This window comes from Colletes gigas, unplaced genomic scaffold (genome assembly GCF_013123115.1).
Source record: "Colletes gigas isolate AHSC1104 unplaced genomic scaffold, ASM1312311v1 Colletes_gigas_Sc00009, whole genome shotgun sequence".
Taxonomy (NCBI): domain Eukaryota; kingdom Metazoa; phylum Arthropoda; class Insecta; order Hymenoptera; family Colletidae; genus Colletes; species Colletes gigas.
Window position 1 is genome coordinate 3,266,365 of NW_025106638.1, and position 19,835 is coordinate 3,286,199.

The 19,835-nt window shown below is 30.0% G+C and overlaps 2 protein-coding genes across 5 annotated transcripts; both read left to right on the plus strand.

The window, feature by feature from the left end:
* The first annotated feature begins 363 nt into the window (after window positions 1-363).
* LOC122397335 (E3 ubiquitin-protein ligase RNF146) lies at window positions 364-3,242 on the plus strand. The gene is made up of 4 exons (XM_043396458.1): window positions 364-599; window positions 926-1,177; window positions 2,540-2,827; window positions 2,925-3,242. Exons 1-4 carry the CDS (start codon window positions 518-520, stop codon window positions 3,167-3,169), a joined length of 867 nt encoding a protein of 288 aa, XP_043252393.1. The 5' UTR covers window positions 364-517; the 3' UTR covers window positions 3,170-3,242.
* A 1,921-nt stretch (window positions 3,243-5,163) lies between these two features.
* LOC122397481 (tudor domain-containing 6-like) lies at window positions 5,164-19,217 on the plus strand. 4 transcript variants are annotated; one of them, XM_043396637.1, is made up of 13 exons: window positions 5,164-5,289; window positions 5,770-6,447; window positions 6,609-7,622; window positions 8,167-8,583; window positions 8,688-8,756; window positions 9,072-9,580; window positions 9,712-9,785; window positions 10,041-10,949; window positions 11,024-11,444; window positions 11,644-11,831; window positions 14,273-14,437; window positions 14,830-14,987; window positions 15,142-19,217. In XM_043396637.1, the coding sequence occupies exons 2-13, from the start codon at window positions 5,840-5,842 to the stop codon at window positions 18,818-18,820; spliced, it is 8,211 nt and encodes a 2,736-aa protein (XP_043252572.1). In that variant the 5' UTR covers window positions 5,164-5,289; window positions 5,770-5,839; the 3' UTR covers window positions 18,821-19,217. The 4 variants fall into 4 exon arrangements, with proteins under 4 accessions (XP_043252572.1, XP_043252575.1, XP_043252574.1 ...); XM_043396638.1 differs by lacking the exon at window positions 5,164-5,289 and adding an exon at window positions 5,401-5,517; XM_043396640.1 differs by lacking the exon at window positions 14,273-14,437.
* Window positions 19,218-19,835: the final 618 nt, after the last annotated feature.

Here is a 19,835-nt window from a genome sequence, read left to right on the forward strand (position 1 = left end):
TGTAATATTCTGTAGAATATAATCCTTCAATAGTTATACATATGTATAAATATTGCCCTAGATATCCTCGAAGTTTCAACATTTTTTTAATTCGAATTGGAATCCATGTGGGGAAATTCGAGTTTGTCATTTTTATTCGTTATTCTGTAATAAAATTTGATAAATTCTGTAAATAAACATAAAATTAAAGCTATAGAGAAAAACTTAAGTCTGCCCATGCGTCGGAAATCCCTCATGCGGTATTGCGGAATTGTGATCGCTATTCGATGAGTGCAGTGCGTCGACGGCGACAGTCTGGTCACACTGCCGCGAAGTAAGCTATCGTTTAAAAGGTTCTCATATATCGATTACGCTATTCTTCAAGCTCAGAACCCCTGCTGTGTTGTAAACAACGAAGGTGGCTTAGAGTTATCATTCTGTTCCATGTTTTGTTGATTCAGTTAACATGAATTATGTTACTTTTTAAAAATCCAATCCTTAAATTTATTCAATGAGAAATTAAACTTTGTTTATAATCATGGCTCAAGCGAAAATCAACTCGCAAGACAAAACAGACAACACGCTTAAGGATAAAGAGAAAGAGGCTGATGAAAAGGAAGGTATATATTCGTCTAAATTATTTAAAAAATATGTAATCATGCATTTGTATCGAATTTCATCGACTATTCATTGACAATTTGATACTAATCGTTTCGATAGTACTTCATTCGAAACGTGTCACTCGATTTAAAGTAATCACAAAAAAATATGTAAACGTCTGAAAAGTTTCACTTTGATTTATATCTCAACTGAAAGAAGTGATTTTCTGCAGTTGCATGATTTTTTCTTACTAAGACGAGTATAAAATATAAAGAGGATTTAATAAAATTGTATTAAAACGGTATGAAATATAATAATGCCAAAATTGTTTATTTTTGTTCACTAGGCTCAACAACAGTACCTGAATGTGCAGTCTGTCTTCAGCCATGCATATATCCCGCAAGATTGCCATGCAATCATGTATATTGTTACCTGTGTGTCAAAGGTGTTGCGAATCAAAGCAAAAGGTGTCCTATGTGCCGTCAAGAAATTCCTCCTGATTTCCTTGACAGACCACAATTGGTAGATGTAGACGAAGCACTAAAGGAATCAGAACATTCTGAAGAGGAATACCAGTGGTTTTATGAAGGCAGAAATGGTAGAGTATCTTTCTTTACATAAAATGATTTTGTTAAATGTATAAAATAAAGAAAATTAAAAGAGTGGTATAAATATATAAAATTTAAGCGATTGTAATCATATTACAGCAAATGCATGGATAACAGTAGATATATTCCAATTTCTAAACTTAATGTTTATACATAGCTGGTGGAACAAATATAAGGATCTACTTAAATCAATTCTAAGTTCTCTGTTAAATGATATCCCTATTGAGTAGTCATTAAATGGATTTTTTTCCATAGATTAATGGTTTGATAGTTGGAGGATCATACTGATTGGATCTGAATTAGATTTGCTTTTATCCTTTTTTCATGGAATTTTGATTTTTCACACTTTTAAAGATAAATATTTTCATAAAAATTATACAATTTTATAAAGCAAGTGGTAGAATATATTTGTATTATTACACAGAGAAAGGTCAGTTACAAGTGCACCTACAAATCCTGTTGTATAATACTGACAAAAACAATACTGAATTGGAATCATGTTCATTAGTATAGAATTTGTTACTTGAATTTAATACTGTTTGCTTCCTTCAATACCTTTTATTTTGGAACACATAGACAGAATTAATACTTCACTGACAAGGGTCACGCTAAACATACTACAGTTTTTATGAAATTGCTATATTTCTTCCAGCTAGTACCCATATCATTTGTACCATGTTCAAGGATATATGAAATAAAATTATTTGTACAGTAACATAGAACATATTGTAAATAATAAATCAATTTGACTTCGTTAATATATTAAAAGAAAAATAGATGACTTCATTATTCATTAAAAATATGTGATGAAGTATACAAGTTTATATCCTACCCCTTCATAGCTTGGTGAAAATACAGTTCAAGAATCAGCTGGGATTTGAGGACTATTTACAACTTTGGTAGCACCCAATGTGAAATTTTAATTTGCGGCATGCTTTATGTAATTGATTTTTAAAATAAATGTTAATAGAGAAAAAATCAACCATCAAGGGTGATAAAAAAGATGCACCTTGCAAAGGTGTTTTAGGAATATTAGAAATATTATACTAATATTTGTATTGTGTACCTACAAAGATAATTGGCATAAAGTGTCTTTAAATGCATTTACATTTCATCTTAAAATTTATAAAACTATGTGTAGTCTTATACAAAACTCAATATCAATTTTCATGTAAAATATTATATTAGGTAAAAGTTATAAGAATTTTATTGTCTTAAAAGAATAAAAATTAGTTATATTTTTTGCAAATTCCTTAACTAAAATGCTTTTATTGTTCATAGCTTACATTTTGTTCACTCTTTTCTATTAAAGGAAAATGGAACTTGTATGATCTTGAATTATATTGTTACAGGTTGGTGGCAATATGATCAGCGTACAAGTCTTGAATTAGAAACAGCATATAAACAAGGCAAACGGAATTGTGAATTATTAATTGCAGGATTTCTTTATATCGCTGACTTTGGTTCCATGCTACAGTTACGTAGAAATGATCCTTCTAGGCGAAGGAGAATTAAGCGCGATTTATACAATGTTCCCAAAAAAGGAGTAGCAGGTTTAAGATTAAATAATCAGGATGAAGAAATCATTAGAGAAATAAGGGGAGCAGAAAGGCCAGCTAGTCCTGCGAGTGACAATATGGGTATAATGTTTAAAAAGTCTTGTCATTATGCATAAAACTTCTGCAATTCCTGTCTGTTAATGTTAGTTATTTAGACAATATAATTTTACGTTTTTAGGTATAGGTGATGAAACAAATACTTTAGTTCCACCAAGTAACACCCCACAAACACCAGCTGGTGGCACAGCAAGTGGTGATGCTACTCCTTTAAATGATAGACTAGAACAAAGATCAGACTCTTTACATCAAGTATTAGAACAAATGCGTTCCTTAGTTCAAAGAGAACATTTGTCTTCAAATGCAGATAATGAATTAGAGGAAATTGTAGAAAATGAATCACTTTCCACTCATCCTACATTATAAGTACAAACGTGTAACAATTCCTATTCATCGAAAGAAGAAAATTATTTAAAAACATTAATTTTATTGAAATAAATGTGGCATCGCGTTAAATGAAAAATATAATATAATAAATTGGTGTATATGTTTAATAATACAGAACATTCATATATATATGTATATATATATATATATGTGATGTACTAACATATAATCTGTACATTGCTCTGTGATGCTTGTTAAAAACAAACCAATTAAATACAATTAAAATTTTCATAATTAAATAAATGCATCTTTTGATCATTCGCGTATTATTATGAATCATTAAGGTTTAAAAATGTTTAATTAGTATATTAGTAATTTTACATTTTGTCATCTTCTTATGAAATGCTCTCCAAAAGGAAAATATTTATCGTTTCATGCATCTATGTTCTAGTAATGATACTTAATTCTAATTTATGTAATTTTTGTAATTATTATAGATTACGTACATTACGTAGTTTATAATTGTAAGTAACTGAGAACAATGAAAAGTTTCGTAAACAAACAATGATACCTTTCATTTATGAATAAAGTATAATACACTGAGAACAATACTTGAACATAATTAATGTAATATTAATTAAAATAATTTAAGATTAATTTCAGATACACTACAAGATACACATAATCTTTTTGTATAAATACTTGAATTGTTTAGATTGCAATAAATTCAGTCTAATTATAGATAGATGAAATAACTAAATAAGAAAAATGTTTCCTTGAGTAAATTATATAAAGAACTTAAATAAAAACAAAATTCTAAAGAATATTATATATCATGAACATTTTTTTTTATCGAAAAACAAATTAAAAGGATCATAAATATTTAATTTTTTTTGTAAGAAATATTTTTCTAGCAATTTTTTAACATTCTTTATTGTCAATATTTATTACGAATTAATAGCTACTTAATGTTAGTCACATAATTTACATATTGTGGTTTATCTTATGTTAATTATAATCGATATTAACATAATGCTATGAGTACATACAATGTACTATTTAGGTATAAAAGATTGTAAACATTTCCAGTAAGATTACCAGAAAACTTCTTCAAGATTTTGATTACAACTTTGAAAATTATTATGAACAAATAAATGTATTACAAAATATAATTTATTTTATCTAAAGGAATTACTTGCAATATGACCAACGTTACCTAAAGAAATTATTTTACTAACTTTGAATAATTATTTAAATCTTGAAAGAGTTTAATTTTTGATGAAGAATATAATATGAAGAAATATAGCATGTATTTTCTTTTGATGTAAGATATTGTAATGATTGTTAAAAATTAAAAGTACATGCTTTTATTGAATAATTGTTATATTTATTTCCAGTGATATGTTTGTATACATTAATATGTAACAAAAATTATGTTGTTAAATTAATATTTGAAGCTTTTGTATTTTAATTATATTATATTCATTTCAGGTCATAACACACAAATTCCCAAAGTGTAGGTCGCGTTAAATATTAATATTAATTTAAAAGTAGTAAAGGGATATTTCGTATTCAATTTTTGTTTTTTTTTAATACTTATTACAAGCGAATGAGTTGTGAGAAATTACTGTTTTTAAAAGCGGGTATTCGTCCATAAAAGTTTGGAAAGTCCCAATATAATATAGTAAAATAATAAAAGTATTTCTCACCTTAACGCATGTACAATGAAAAGAACTATAAATCATTTAATCGATTTAAGACATTATTACTTATAAGGTTATTTTTTATGGAATTGATGGGAATTCAATTTTTCATTTTATATTAAATATAATATTAATATTTCATTCTATTGAATATGGCATGTTTCATGGCATTGATAGTAGTTATAATAGATTCACTAAATTATTTGAAATATTAAAGTTTATCTATATTTCGTTTTATTAATTATTAGTATAATAAATTTAATTTTCGCGCCGTTAAAATATGTCAAAAGTGTGATTCTAGTGTGATCAAAGTAACTTCCATGTGGGTGATACGAAGCCGGTCAACTGCTAGATTTCCAAGTTATTTACAAACGTGAAATTTTATTAGAGTCTTAGGTTTTATTAGTTATTAGCGATATAAGTTTAAAAGAATGTGTTTGAAATACTATTTGTAAGGTGTGTATGACGTCTAGTTACAATGTTAACATAAATTTTTTCATACGCATTATCACACAGAGTATCGGTTTACGTACACACATTTTTAGTCGTAATATAGTGATTACATGTGTATTTAGTATCACAAATAGAAAAACGTTACGGTTTACAAAAATTTCGATAAAAATTATTATAAATGTTTTAAACATATTCGAACGATTAGACGATTCGTTAACAAATTATAATTAAGTACGTGATGTCCTGATTGCCCAGTGCAATACGATAAAAGTAAAAAAATTCGTTTATAACGATAATTAACAGAATGAAACAAAAAAAAATTAAAATACAATTGCAAAAAAGTATTTCAAGTTAGAACGGTCGAAATCGTCTTGTCTTCCGGTCGCATTACTCGATAAACTCTCGTTTAAGGTGGCCCAGTTTCAGTTAACGGTTAGGGTTAAATAAAAATACTTTCGCAATACTTAACAAACATTGTTTCAGATTGCAATAAGGTTGGTCTATGTAGTCATACGAAAGTTGGTGTTTTATATAAGAAAACATATAAAACGTCATGAGTATACAACAAAGCACAGAATTAATTATTTTTGTGACCCATGTCGAAGCAAAAGATTCGCTTCTCAAAATTTGGGGTCAAGTCGATAAAAACGCTGCAACATGTGTAGAACGTATGATCTTACCATTGGTCGAACAATTTGCTCGAAGTCAAGGTTGCGTTGGTCCAAGTTCAATCAACTTGCATATAAATGCACTTTGCTGTGCCCGATTCCAAAATGACGGATATTATCGAGCTAGAGTTATTAATATACGTACTGATGGTATGGTAGTTTTGCAATTCATCGATTATGGCAACATTGAAGTGCTACCGCATCAAGAGATTCATTTGCTCGAAAATATACCTGGTTCTGAGTCACTGCAGTCATTTCCACCTGTAGCATTTGACTTCACATTAATGCACGTGCTACCCGTAAATGGTATCTGGGAGAACAAGATAATTGATTCAATTAAGAAATCCCTTTGGTACAATGAATATAAAGTCTTGATTCATACAGTGATTAATAATCATCGTTTGATTAAACTAAGGTATAATAACGAGGACTTCAGTGAATTGCTTATTGATAGACGTATGGCAGTAAGAGCTACATTGCAAGAAATGTTTAGGTAGTTATAATATGTTATTATTAATATCTGTTACTAATTGTAATTAAAAATATACATCTTGGCTAAAGTCGATGTTGCCAGAGAGGAATACTTGGCAATTGTTGACTATAATTAATGTCTATATAGGAAAAGATAATTAAGGGCTGTGTCTATTTTTATAGGTCAAAATGTGTGCAGCAACCTCAGGTGCCAATATATCATCAACAAAATAAACACCTTATTAACAATAACTGTACTTCGATCACACCTGTGCAAAATCTGAATTTATTACAATGCGATGGAAACAATATGCATGGATTTCAACGAAACGTTCCTTTATATTGTACACCTCAACAAAAGCATATGATGCAGACACCTGTACAAGAAGCTCTTGTATTTAAATCACGTGTTTTGGATGTACCATCTGAACATGAAGTCTATGTTTCTTTTGTAGAAGACGGTCCGCATAAGTTTTCTGTACAACTTCAAAGTACATCTCAAGTATTAAGTATGCTCATGAGAGATATTAACAGTCATCCGATAGAATCATTGCAAGAACCTCCTTTACCGGGATCAGTATGTTTAGGTCGTTATACACAAGATAAAGTGTTGTGCAGAGCTGTTGTAATGTCTGTAATGGAAAATAAGTGTAAACTTTATTACGTTGATTTTGGTCATACAGAAGTGTTACCATACACTGACATTTTTCAATTACCGCCTCACTTCATCAATCCTAAAGTACTTTCTATTCGATTCACGCTAAGCGGTGTGAAGGAATTAAACGTTACAGATGAAATGAAAGAATACTTTAAACAAGTAGTATCAGGGAAATTACTTGTTCTGCATGTACGTCCGCCAGAAGGACCACCGCTGGTTCAATATGGAGATTTATATGATGATGGAAAAAATATAAAGGATATTCTTAGACAAGCATTTCCAACTCCAATTGCAGTAACAACTATAACTCCATCTTTTGGATACAGGGAACCAAGAAAATTGTTGAAAGATGTTGAAGAAATTGTACATATTTCATATGTAGAATCTTGCAGGAAATTTTTTGTCCAACTGGATAGTAATATTAAGTCCCTTGAATCAATAATGAATTGCTTAGCAGATTTCTGTCAAACTGCGCCTACTTTAAGTTTAGCGCAACTAAAGATTGGTCTTCCTTGTGCTGCTTTATATGATAATCAATGGTGAGTTGTTGTTTTTATTTTTTTATTATTACAATAGTTGAGTAATAGGACACAATACAGATACAAGAGAGTTTCAAGATTTTCCGACCTAACTGTGTCAATGTATTCTTTGAATAGAAATACATATACATAGATCCAATAAGAACTTCATAAAATGTTACAAAAAGGTATGAAATGTAAATGAATTGATGATGGATTTCAAGAGAAAAAATATATGTAGAAAGTACAACTTAATACATTTAAAAGCATATCTAATTGTTTGTTTTGATTTTTAAATTATAAATTACACAATTTAATTAAGCGTATTATGTTAAATATTTTGATTAGATTCAAACCCTGATCGTGTGCGCTGTTATTTGTAGATTTCCATTCCAGATAAGTTACATTAGCATTTTCAAATTTTCAATTTTGAATTCCATTAGTTATTAAAGCAATTGGACATTGGCAGTTCGTGAATAAAATTTGTCCGAAAATTTGCCAGATATCTCTTGTAAGTTATACAGTAATATACATATTTATCGTTTTTATATTATGTAACTATTAGGTACCGCGCACGAATTCTTGGCATAAATGGAGATAATGTGAAGGTCTTATATGTTGATTATGGCAATGAAGAGACTGTGACTTCAAAGTCTTTACGTTTAATGCATGACAACTTAATAAAAAAATTGGAAGCTCAAGCCATAAGGTGTATTTTAAATGGTTGGGAAGTTCTACCGTGTACTCAAGAAATTTATAATCAATTTGAATTATTGATCTTGGAGAAATGTTTGCGTTTGAAAGTAATGGATGTAAATTCGGATGGCCTAGTAGTAGAATTGTATGAACCTGAAAGGATGGAAAGTATTAAGTCACAAATGTTACACATAATTGGAGATGATAAGAAATTTACAAGCGAATCAAATTCTCAAAATATGGAAAATCAGCAACCCGCAAAAATGACATCGAAAATTAATCAAAGGTATTATCAGATTATTTTACTGTATGTGTGATAATTTAATTTTAGGCATAGACATCACAAATTTCATTGGCGTAATTAAAATAAATTAAGTTACTGCATCACAGGTCCTATAGAAAACTACGATTGAATATGGTTCATCGTCGGAAAAATGAAATAAATATAAAACCAATATGGTAAAGTGGACAATAGGAAATTTATAAAGCTTTTTAATTTTCTAAAATTATATTATATTTTAGTTATTGTTTTCAAAGTTAAAAAAAAAGGTTTTGTGTTGTTTATTTCAACAAAATTGTTTTTGGAATGAAAGTTATTTATTTTATATAGAGGGTTTTGCTTTAAAATTTAACATTCATTGGAATAAAATATTTTAAAGCACACTGTTCAAACGCTACTTCAGTTTAAATTATTTGAACGCATGTTGTTTCTATTTACAGCACTAATTAATTTCTAATTTTTAATTGCAACATTAATTAATTTTTATATTTCAGTGAAAATACGAATAAATGGCATAAAAAAAGTCATTTAGATACATGGCATGACACACAGAATACCAACACCGTTCAAGAAAGGATCAAATCCAAAACTTGGAAAGATGAATCGAATGAAGGAAAACTGTATGAAAATCGAAGTGAAAAAAGCAATTTTCATCGCATTGGTTCAAGAAATGAAAGATTTCATAGAGACGACTTTTCCAATAGTAGAAATATGAAAGATACGTGGAATAGTAAAAACGATCATAATGATTCGTTCAAGAGTGGAAGAAATACAGGAGGTGGTAGAAATAGATCTTCAGGGCATGGTCAAAAAAATTACTCTTCTGATAAAAGTTGGAGCGACAAAGATTCGGATACATCGTCTAGAGGTAGTAGTAAACGTGGAAGAGGCAATGCTGCTCGTGGTAGTTATTCCAAACGTGCAGGATTTTCTGGAAGAGTGCAAAGTAGCAGATCAAGTGACAAAGATAGCGATGGAAATGTTAAGGCTGCAAGAATAAATAGTAAGTTGTTCGTGCATTGCTAGAGTAACTTCGTAGTTACTTAGAATGAATTCTGAGTTATAACAAAGTGTTTTGTTTATTTCTTTATGATGAATTCTAATAAATCTTTAAAATATGTAAATTATTAATAGATGACTCTTATCATGGAAATAACAAATTCAAAGAAAGAAGGGGACAAGGACAACACAGGCTATCAGAAAACAAGGTAGAGTATACTAATAATAATATTCATTAGTATATATTTTTATAATTATAAATAACATGAGTAGAAATCGATTAACTTTTACATTATCTCAGGGTAATGTTAAGTTACCTATAGTACAAATTTTATGTGGAATTTATTAAATCATAAATTTTGTTATTTACTACAGTAAATAAATGTATGTATGCCTATTTGAATTTTTTCAGACATATTAGTATAAACGTTTTACGATTGTTGAATTAGTATTTTTTATTTTAGCCAAACGCTCCATATTCTATTAACGCGGAAGGAGCGCGAAAATATAGTCCCATGCGAATTAGAAATGACTTTCATATACCGTCTCCTAGCATTGCTATTGGAACAACAAAACCCTGTGAAGTAGTTTTTACAAATAGTCCATCTGACTTTTTTATTCAATTAAGTACTGATTATGCTGCATTAGATTCTATAATGGAAAGTATTGCGTCGATATATGAAACTGGCGGAGAATTAATGAGAGAATTTAAGATATGCAAAGGAGCATACTGCATTGCTCAATATACAGAAGATTTGAAATGGTACAGAGCTGTAATCAAATCTGTCGAAGGAAATAACGTAACTGTACAATTTGTAGATTATGGAAATACAGAAACAGTTGAGTTTGACAAAATTAAATTTATTCAAAAAGAATTTTTGAAACTTCCAGTACAAGCTATACGTTGTAAATTATTTGGTATAAAAGACGTTAGTTTTGATAAGAGCAAGACAGACATTTTTGAAAATAAAGTTAATGAAAAAACGCTAGAAGCAGAATTTATAACCGAAGAAAATGGTATATACAGCGTCTTGTTACGAGAAGTTACCAATAACTGTCCAACAAGTACTTTTATAAACGAAGAATTTTGCGAAAATGTCAATTTAGTAAAAGCAAAGGAAGTTGCGCTATCTTGTAGTAAAACTGCTGTCAATACAGAAAAATTAACCGAGCCTGATTATGCACCTCTGGATGCTACTTGGACAACAATTTCTTTTTCGTCTGGAACTAAAAAAGACGCCATTATTACATGGTTTATAAATCCTAATAATTTCTATTGTCAAATACTTGATAATGAAACTGAATTTAAAGCAATGATGAATGAAATTCAAAGGATCTATGCTGGTAGGGAATCTGTTTCACATGCATTAAAGGTAATTATTTAAAACGGTAATATATAGATGTCTATACTTCGTATAAAGCGTTAAATTTTTTAAATTATTTTTAGATCGGATCACCTGTAATAGCAATATTCTCTGAAGATAGTGCTCTTTATCGTGCAGAAGTTTTAGAATTAAATAAATTGAACGGCCATCTTATACATTACATAGATTTTGGAAACGTTGCTGTGGTAAATTCACAAAATATATATCCTGTAGAAAAGAAATTAATGCATCTTCCCAAACAAGCTGTGCAGTGTTCCTTGTTAAATATTATTCCGCAAGATGGTCTTGATTGGTCTAAAGTAAATACAAACGCAATTGATAGTTGTTTTAATGCTGATAAATATGAGTGCACTTTCCATGATGTGATTGATACTAAACACATAATTTCCTTAAATAATAACGGAAACGATGTAGCTACTCAATTGGTCCAAGAAAATCTTGCCTCATTTGCCTCGACAAACAAATCAGATGGTGATGCTAAAGGTAAAAGTAAATCTTCATTTTATTCGCAATTGTGTTGATTAGATAATTTCGAAAAAATTTTCTTTTGTTTCCTACAAAATGTACCATGAAATGAGTAATTAGAAATGTAATTTTAGTAATTATGCAATATGTAATTATACATATATTATATACAGACGCGTAATGTATACAAATACACAAACTATTATTTTTTTTATAGGTAGTAATACTGCAATATCAACAATTTTATGTGTAATGGAAAGGGTGGATATAAATCTTTTAAGTGGTCAGACACTTCGAGTGAAAGTTTCAAGCGTAGAAAACGCATCGAAATTGTACGTTCAACTTCCTTCTGGCAATGAATGTGAAAATGTAATTGACGCATATATGGCAGACAAAAATCCCAAGGTATGCTTACACGTTTATATATACTGTTATTCCTAAATATTTACTACTTTATATTCATAATTATACCCGTAACTATAATTCAAATGATTCATATACACTTTTAACAAATATTATGTACTCAATGCATGCAAATCATTGGTGTGCAGAACTTATTTAATATATCTAACTTATATTGTTACAATATATTGAATAATTAAATGTAAGTGAATAATGCATTAAAATGCATTTTCAAGAAGAAATACAACAATTTATTTTTATTTGTTAAGTGTTTCCAATATTAGTTAAAGAACAACTTTGTTGCTTTGTTTTTTTATTTTTAGTATGTAGTGTTGGAGGTGGTTTATGGAAGTTTGATAACAAAATGTCCTGTATACAAATTTCGTTTTTTCCCCCATAGAATAAAAAGCTCTAAACAGAAGTACACATTCCTATTTAAATAAAACAAAGTTGTTCTTTAAATAACCTGGAGAACACTTAACATTTTGACTGCCACGCCGAAATCACGTGTTTTGCTCAGGATTTCATAGAAACTAATCTTTTATTTTCGATGTTAATGGGGGATTCTAGAGGCCAAAATAAGACGAAAATCAAGAATACCAATTTGTTGATGGAGGCGTCGTTAAAAAGTTATTAACAATTAAATTCAAAAATTTCAAATCGTTCTGGAAAAATTATTTTCTATTGCGGGGGTCAATTACAATAATTTTTGGTGAATAGACATATCCACGAAATCTTGCGCATTTTCGAGAAAAAAATTCAGTACGAGCGGAACTTTAAACGTTAATAACTTTTTAACAAAGCCTCCATCAACAAATTGGTATTCTTGATTTTCGTCTTATTTTGGCTTCTAGAATCCTCCATTAAAATTTTTCCGAAGGGTGGCCGAACACCCTGTATATGACCAACGTGGCAATCAAAGTGTTAATAAATACAAAATGAATAGGATAGTTGTATTTCCTCCTTGAAGCCAAGTAACTTTTGTATCGTACACTTCTCTCGAAAATGCATTGTTTTTTAAATATTTCAACTATAACTATAATTGTTACTTAACGAGTTTTTGATTTCGTGTAGATGTTATTTTATAGCCAGCCCCTTTCTTAATTCGTTGAATCGAGGTTTTACTGTTTTCATATTGTATAAGTTAATTTATCATTGGTTCATTATATTATTGTGAATAATAATATATGTTAAAAACTCGAAAAAATTGTAATTTAACTAATGGTACGATCATTTCTGCTTTTTCATATATTTTAAATATTATTGTTAACAGTAACATATTTTATGATAAAAATAATTCATATATTTTTTGACAAAACGTATTAAATATATATCTCATTATTCCACGAGTGTATATAAAATTATTATGAATGCAAGAGACAGTTGATACAATATCTGTTACTAATCTTCTTTATTCTAATCATAGAATATTACTTACATTTCATTGCACGATGTATGGTATTAATAACTAAATCAGTAAAGTATAATATTCTCTCTATCCTCTTGTCTTGATTTTACTACTACCAAATTATATTGAACACACATAATAATATTCCTGCCATTCAGTATTCTGTCTTAATTAATAATCTGTATACTTCATTCATTTAACAGTGTAATAAAACAGGTAAGTTTTGGTATAAATGGCTCGCTTTTGTAATGTACTATATTATTTATTGTTGTCGTCCAGATTTTATATCAGAACATTTTTTAATGTTAACAAACTTGAATTATAATATTTTATTTAAATATCTTCAGATGTTATTATGTTACTTAGGTGTAACATGTATAATCTGTTAAATTAATATTCAAGCAGGTATTACTTGATTTCATTTTTTAATCTTTTGGTTGCGGTGCATTTCAGTTGATAATCATTCGCTATTATTGTCCTTGTGCAGGACAATAGTAGAAGTCGGTCGTTAAGATAAAACTAAGATTTAATTATTTTGTTAAAAATAATGAGACACTTGAACAGTTTTTGATATTAATTTATTTCAATCATTCTTATACATAAATATGTAACATGTAAAGCGATATCAAGTATTGAACAAAATTTACTAAGTATATATATACATATATATATATATATATTCATATATATATATGTATATATGAATTTTATAAATGAACAATTATTTTCTCTGGTTGTATATTATATATTTATACCATTCGCAGCCAAAGGATTAATTTGCATGCTTTGAACATTGTAACATATTATAACGTGTATGTTATTGAAATGTATATATTAAATACATGGGTATTAATTTTTAATTCGTTAAATTATCGTAACTTTTAAAAAAACTATGAAATGTAACGATTTCAAAGTATTAGTTAAGAGAGCCAACAATATCATGTTATTATTGTATATATTTTGAAATTCCTTGTGTATGGTTATATAAAAAGATGTAAGTTAATAATATTGGTAAGGATAAGTATGGCAATGGCAGGTGATGCAACGATTATCAGCCCATGAGATATGCCTGGGCACAGGTTGTTTGGTTTATTCAAATGGAGTTTGGAGACGTGCAGTAATGAATAACCATTCACGATCGGCAGGCTTTCAAGTAAAATTCATTGATACTGGAGCGTATGATGAAATTCTCTCAGATTGCGTGAGTTTTTCAAAAGACGAGATCAATGTACATGCTAAACTCAATTGAATAATAGATTATATAATATTACTACTGCTAGGTGTAGGAGTTATTTAATACCATACTTGCTGCATTGAAATTTTGGCAAATTATAAATTCATAATAGAAATATGTTTAATAGAAGTCTCATTATGGCTATTAACATTTAAAGTATTATATATAAATTTCTAAAATAATACTATATTGCTTTATGTATTATTAAGTAAAAATGTTTATTTACATACTTAAAAAAAGAATACAATTATTGCTATAAAAATACTTATACTATTATTTGCTTTTTTAAAACTTTTGTTTAATGAAACTAATGTCTGATTATAGTCGATGATTATTAATACAATAATCTGTTAATTCAGATTTTAGCTTTACCAGGAGAACTTTCAGTTATGCAGAATCAGGCTGTAGAATGTTCCCTTGTAGATGTTACAATTTCTTCTGATACGGACGCAGCATTGAAAGAACAAGTTGAAGGGAAAGAAGTAATTATGTATGTTGATGAAGTTGACAATAACAGGTAAAGTTCAAATATATTTCTGTATTATATTTATTGTAGAATTCAAATCATCCATATGAGTCCAAACAAATATTACACAACAGTTACTTTATTTCTCTTTTAAAAAGTATATTTTTCCAAGATCTACCTAAAATATTTTCTTTTCTATTTACAGGCTCATTGTAAAATTGTACGATTTGTTGGGTAATAAAATAAATATTTCCGAAGATACAAATGAAAAAATATCACCAATATGCCCAATGCCTATTTTAAGTTCTACTCATAAAGTGGTAGTATCGTATGCAGATCATTCTGCTAACATATGGCTGCAACGTCATACGGAATATGATTTGGACCAAAATTTAATCGAAGCACTCGATCGGTATTATTTCGAATCTGGAAAATTAGTGGAACCAAAAGTAGACCTTTTGTGTGCTGCTAAAAGCACAGATGGTCACTGGTATCGAGCCAAGGTCATAAAGTGTACAGAAACTGGAATTTATGTGAATTTCATTGATTACGGTAATAACGAAGAAGTTACTTGCGACGTACTAATGACTTTAGATCCACAGTTTTACGTACCGCATCAATTAGCAATTAACGTTTCATTGCCGGTAACGCTTAACGGTACAGCGTCCGAACAATTAAACATACTACAAAGTTATTTGTCGAATAAGGAACTCACTGCAGTTTTCCATAATGTACACAAGAAATGGGTAGTGGAATTATTATGCGACGGAGAAAAAATTAGTGACAAATTTAATTCGCTTAACTTTGCATCGCAACAGGAAATATCCAAGACAGGAGAACCCGAGGTTCATAATATGGTGATGAATAATAAATACGATGTGTATGTATCTCACGTGGATTCACCTAGTCAATTCTGGCTTCAACGAGTAGAAGATGCTACGTATCTTTCTAAGATACAAGACGATTTACAAACAGAAGCTCTTACGTTTCCACAAGTTGATGGGATATTAGAAGAAGGAAGTTTATGCGTTGCTGTGTACACGATTGATAATTTATGGTACAGAGCGCAGGTACTTGACGCGGACGAAGATATTACGACTGTTCGATTTATTGACTACGGAAATACAGATGTTATTAACAATAAATCCGGACATATACGACAGATTTCCAATTCCTGGAAAGAAATAAAGGAATATTCGATCAAATGTAGATTAGACGTTATTCCTGTAGATACGGAAGATTGGAATACCGCAACTTGCGAGAAATTTGAAAATTTAGTAACGTCCGTCGACTCGTTGCAAGCAATGGTTATTGCGGAGGGTAATCCAAAACGAGTAGATTTGTTGATAAATGAGAAAAGTGTTAGTGAAACGTTAGTTGACGATCATCATGCTATAATGGTACAGACCGAAGACGATTTAATAGACGAAATAGTTGATATTGAATTGGATCCTCATTCTGCGTTTGTGAGTCACGTTAACTCTCCGCGAGAATTTTGGGTACAAGAGGAAAAATCTGTCGGCGATCTGGAAGTCATGACTGATAGATTTATCGTGGCGCATATATTTCCCAAGGTCGATGAGATTAAAGAAAATATGTTATGCGTAGCAAAATATCCTGACGACGAATGCTGGTACAGAGCGCGTGTTATATCGCACAACGATAATGCTACGCGAGTTATATACATCGATTATGGGAATTCGGCTACGTCGACCGAAATACGCGCTATACCTCCAGATTTAGCAGATGTGCCGCCGTTATCGAGGAAATGTTGCTTAGTTATGCCAAACGGAATTACGGAATGGTCCGAACAAGCTTGCGCAGAATTTATAAACTTAGCTGCTGACGGAGCAACGATATTTTTGTTGGATGTATTAAAGGAGGACGACACGTCGACGGTGAAATTAACGTTGGACGGTGAAAACGTAACGGATTTACTTGCAAAGTTTTGTGAACATTATCCACCGATCATAGAAGAGCGACTGCCACCGTTGGGCGAAGAAAATTCACCAAATGTATATATTAGTCGTATCAATTCACCGGACGAGTTTTGGATTCAAACCGAAAGCTGCACTACAGATTTAAATATAATGCTTGATAGATTGAAAGCAGCTTCTAGCTTTCATCCGTTAAATACAATCGAAATTGGCGCCATTCACGCTGCAAAATATCTCGAAGACGGATTATGGTACAGGGCTAAAATTCTTTCGCATTCTGAAAATTCTACCGAAGTTTTTTACATAGATTATGGTAATACCGCAATTACAAACGAACTACGTATGTTACCCGTAGATATTATAAATATACCTCCTTTGGCTAAACGTTGCGCTCTACAAAAACCAGATAATTTAAATTCTTGGCCATCGGACGCGTGTAAGATATTCGAAGAACTTTCTGCAGACGGTAAAACAGAGTTTCAGTTTGAAATCATTAACGACGCTGTTGATCCAATTTCCGTTAAACTGAGTCTTGATAAAAAAAATATCGTTGATATTCTAGTGCCACTTTCTGAAAGCGTATTTAATGATGCAATAGTAGAAGAGACAGTAGATTTACATGAAAATGAAAATAATGACAATTTAGACGAAAATATAATGAATAGAACAGAAAAGAGTCAAATCAATCACAGTGTTGAACAAGACATGAATAGTTCTATTGCAAAATCAGGAGAAATATTAGAAATTTACGAAGAAGAAAATAGGGATGTAAGTAAGCCTCGGGAAGACCTTGAAGACAAAACCGAAACGACTACAGAGAATGACGATAACGTACGTCCATGCACTGACAACTCCGTTTTAGAACTTACTGTAGATGAAATAGTTCAGAATATGGAAAGAAACTTGATGGGTGAACCAGATGTGGAAGAAGAAACAGCTGTAAGTAATAGTAATGTACAATCATTTGAGGATAACAACGTTGAAAAAGTAACAACTAATTTGACAAATTTGGAAATACACGATGGACCGCAGTCATGCAGCAATACAACTGAAATTCAAAAAATAGATTTAAGGATGGATAAAGATGACCTGCATCAAAATCAAGACTATTTGGAAACAAACTGTACGCACCAAGAATCTCCGTCAACTATAAAAGACCTAACACCGGATGCAATAAAAATGTATATAGATAATGGAATGGACAAAGATGAAGATCATTTTGAAGTAAAGAGTACACACGAAGAAGAATCTTTCTCAACGATAAAAGATGCAACCTTGAAAATACAAGATGACGAAGATCATTTGCTTCAGATGGAAGTTACAGACGAAGCAGAAAGCATACATGCAGATGGAATTCCACCACAGATAGAAGAAAATATTATGCAGAATGTAATAGAAATGCAAACAAATACTGGTATGGACAAAGATGAAGAGCATGTACATCAACACGAGGATCATTCTGAAATAAAAAGTATGCACAAAGAAGAATCTTTTTCAAAAGTAAAGGAAGATGCAACTTTGGATTCAATAGAAATGCAAATGAGTACTGCTGGTATGGTTGAAGATGAAAATCATTTAAACAAAAATGAAGATTTTTCTATAACAAAAAGTACATACAAAGAAGAAACTCTGTCAAACGTAAAAGAAGATACAACATCGATTGCAGTAGACTTACAAGATTCAATTCCATTAGAAGCAAAGAATGGTGATAAAAATAATATGATAAAGTCAGTAACACAAACATGTGAATTGAATACGAGTATTCATTCTTATGAAAATGATAACGAAGTACATACGCCAGATTTAGATAAATCCACCGACGAGAAGTGTATCAAAGGACAGTTAGACGAAAATGCAACAAGCAGTACAACACAGTCAAATATTTTAATGGAAGAGTCTGTCTCTGGAAACACCGATGAAAAGACAGAAAATGAAACTGAAAACTAAATGAAAATGAAAATAAACTAAAAATTAGCATAGCAGATTTTATGGATGATATGAGATGAAAAGTATTGGACAAAAGCAGATACTCAGATTTAAAATCTATTGAAACAGAAAGCCTCGAGGGTAAGATTAGTAATAAGCAAAATGCGTGTAAGGATCGTTTGCAGCCTGAGTGTCCTTAGAACTCCTGAATGATTATCTGCAGAGACTGACTTTATAATTGACATGAATTTTAAATAGTTTCAAAACTTTAAATATCGGAATAAATATCATTTAATTTTTCAATGAAATTTATATTTAATTTATAGAGTTTGACATTATATATTTTGCTTTCAAAAGGTATAACAAGATATTAATGTTCGAAAACTAATATTACTATGCTCTCTTCAGAGAAGAAAATTACAATACAGGACAACATTCCTAAATGTATGTTGCAGCTTTAAAATGTAAAGAACATTTTTTATGTTTTTATTACCTAATTAAGAAACTAGTGTATATTGTTTGATCATGTACTATAGTAAACGAAAAATTGTTGTTTTACATTAACATAAAGAATCTGTTTACGAAAATAGAAGTAAAATATTTTCCGGTGCTTTACCAAAGAGTAACAGAAAACATATTCACTGTATAATTCAACTCAACATTCATTTGTTTTTGCTTTTTACATACTTCTATAGCAATATTGTTATTAACATCTTTTCATACAATTAAAACGAAGGTACGTTACTTTTTTTGCCTACGATTTATAAATGACATGATATTATTTTTTTAAAAACATTAGCATTGACGTAAGTTATATGAATTACAATACTGATGTAGTTTCCGCGATCGGTTTACTTTGAATCATAGCAAGCGTAATGTGTTATTATATACTTATCGAATTGTTACAAAGTATAGAAACATAAAGTTAATTTTAATGTATACATTCGAGCAATGCCTATAAAAAGCAGCTTTTCTTTTTCTTTGAACAATAAAACATAAAATGCCTTTAAGAGTCGACATATTTTGTAGTTGATAT

Coding starts and splice junctions, on each gene's coding strand:
- LOC122397335 (XM_043396458.1), top strand. CDS start 518: ATGGCTCAAGCGAAAATCAACTCGCAAGACAAAACAGACAACACGCTT. Junction 1,178..2,539: donor GTTTTATGAAGGCAGAAATG/GTAGAGTATCTT, acceptor ATATTGTTACAG/GTTGGTGGCAATATGATCAG. Junction 2,828..2,924: donor TCCTGCGAGTGACAATATGG/GTATAATGTTTA, acceptor TTACGTTTTTAG/GTATAGGTGATGAAACAAAT.
- LOC122397481 (XM_043396637.1), top strand. CDS start 5,840: ATGAGTATACAACAAAGCACAGAATTAATTATTTTTGTGACCCATGTC. Junction 7,623..8,166: donor GCTTTATATGATAATCAATG/GTGAGTTGTTGT, acceptor TGTAACTATTAG/GTACCGCGCACGAATTCTTG. Junction 9,786..10,040: donor ACAGGCTATCAGAAAACAAG/GTAGAGTATACT, acceptor TTTTTATTTTAG/CCAAACGCTCCATATTCTAT.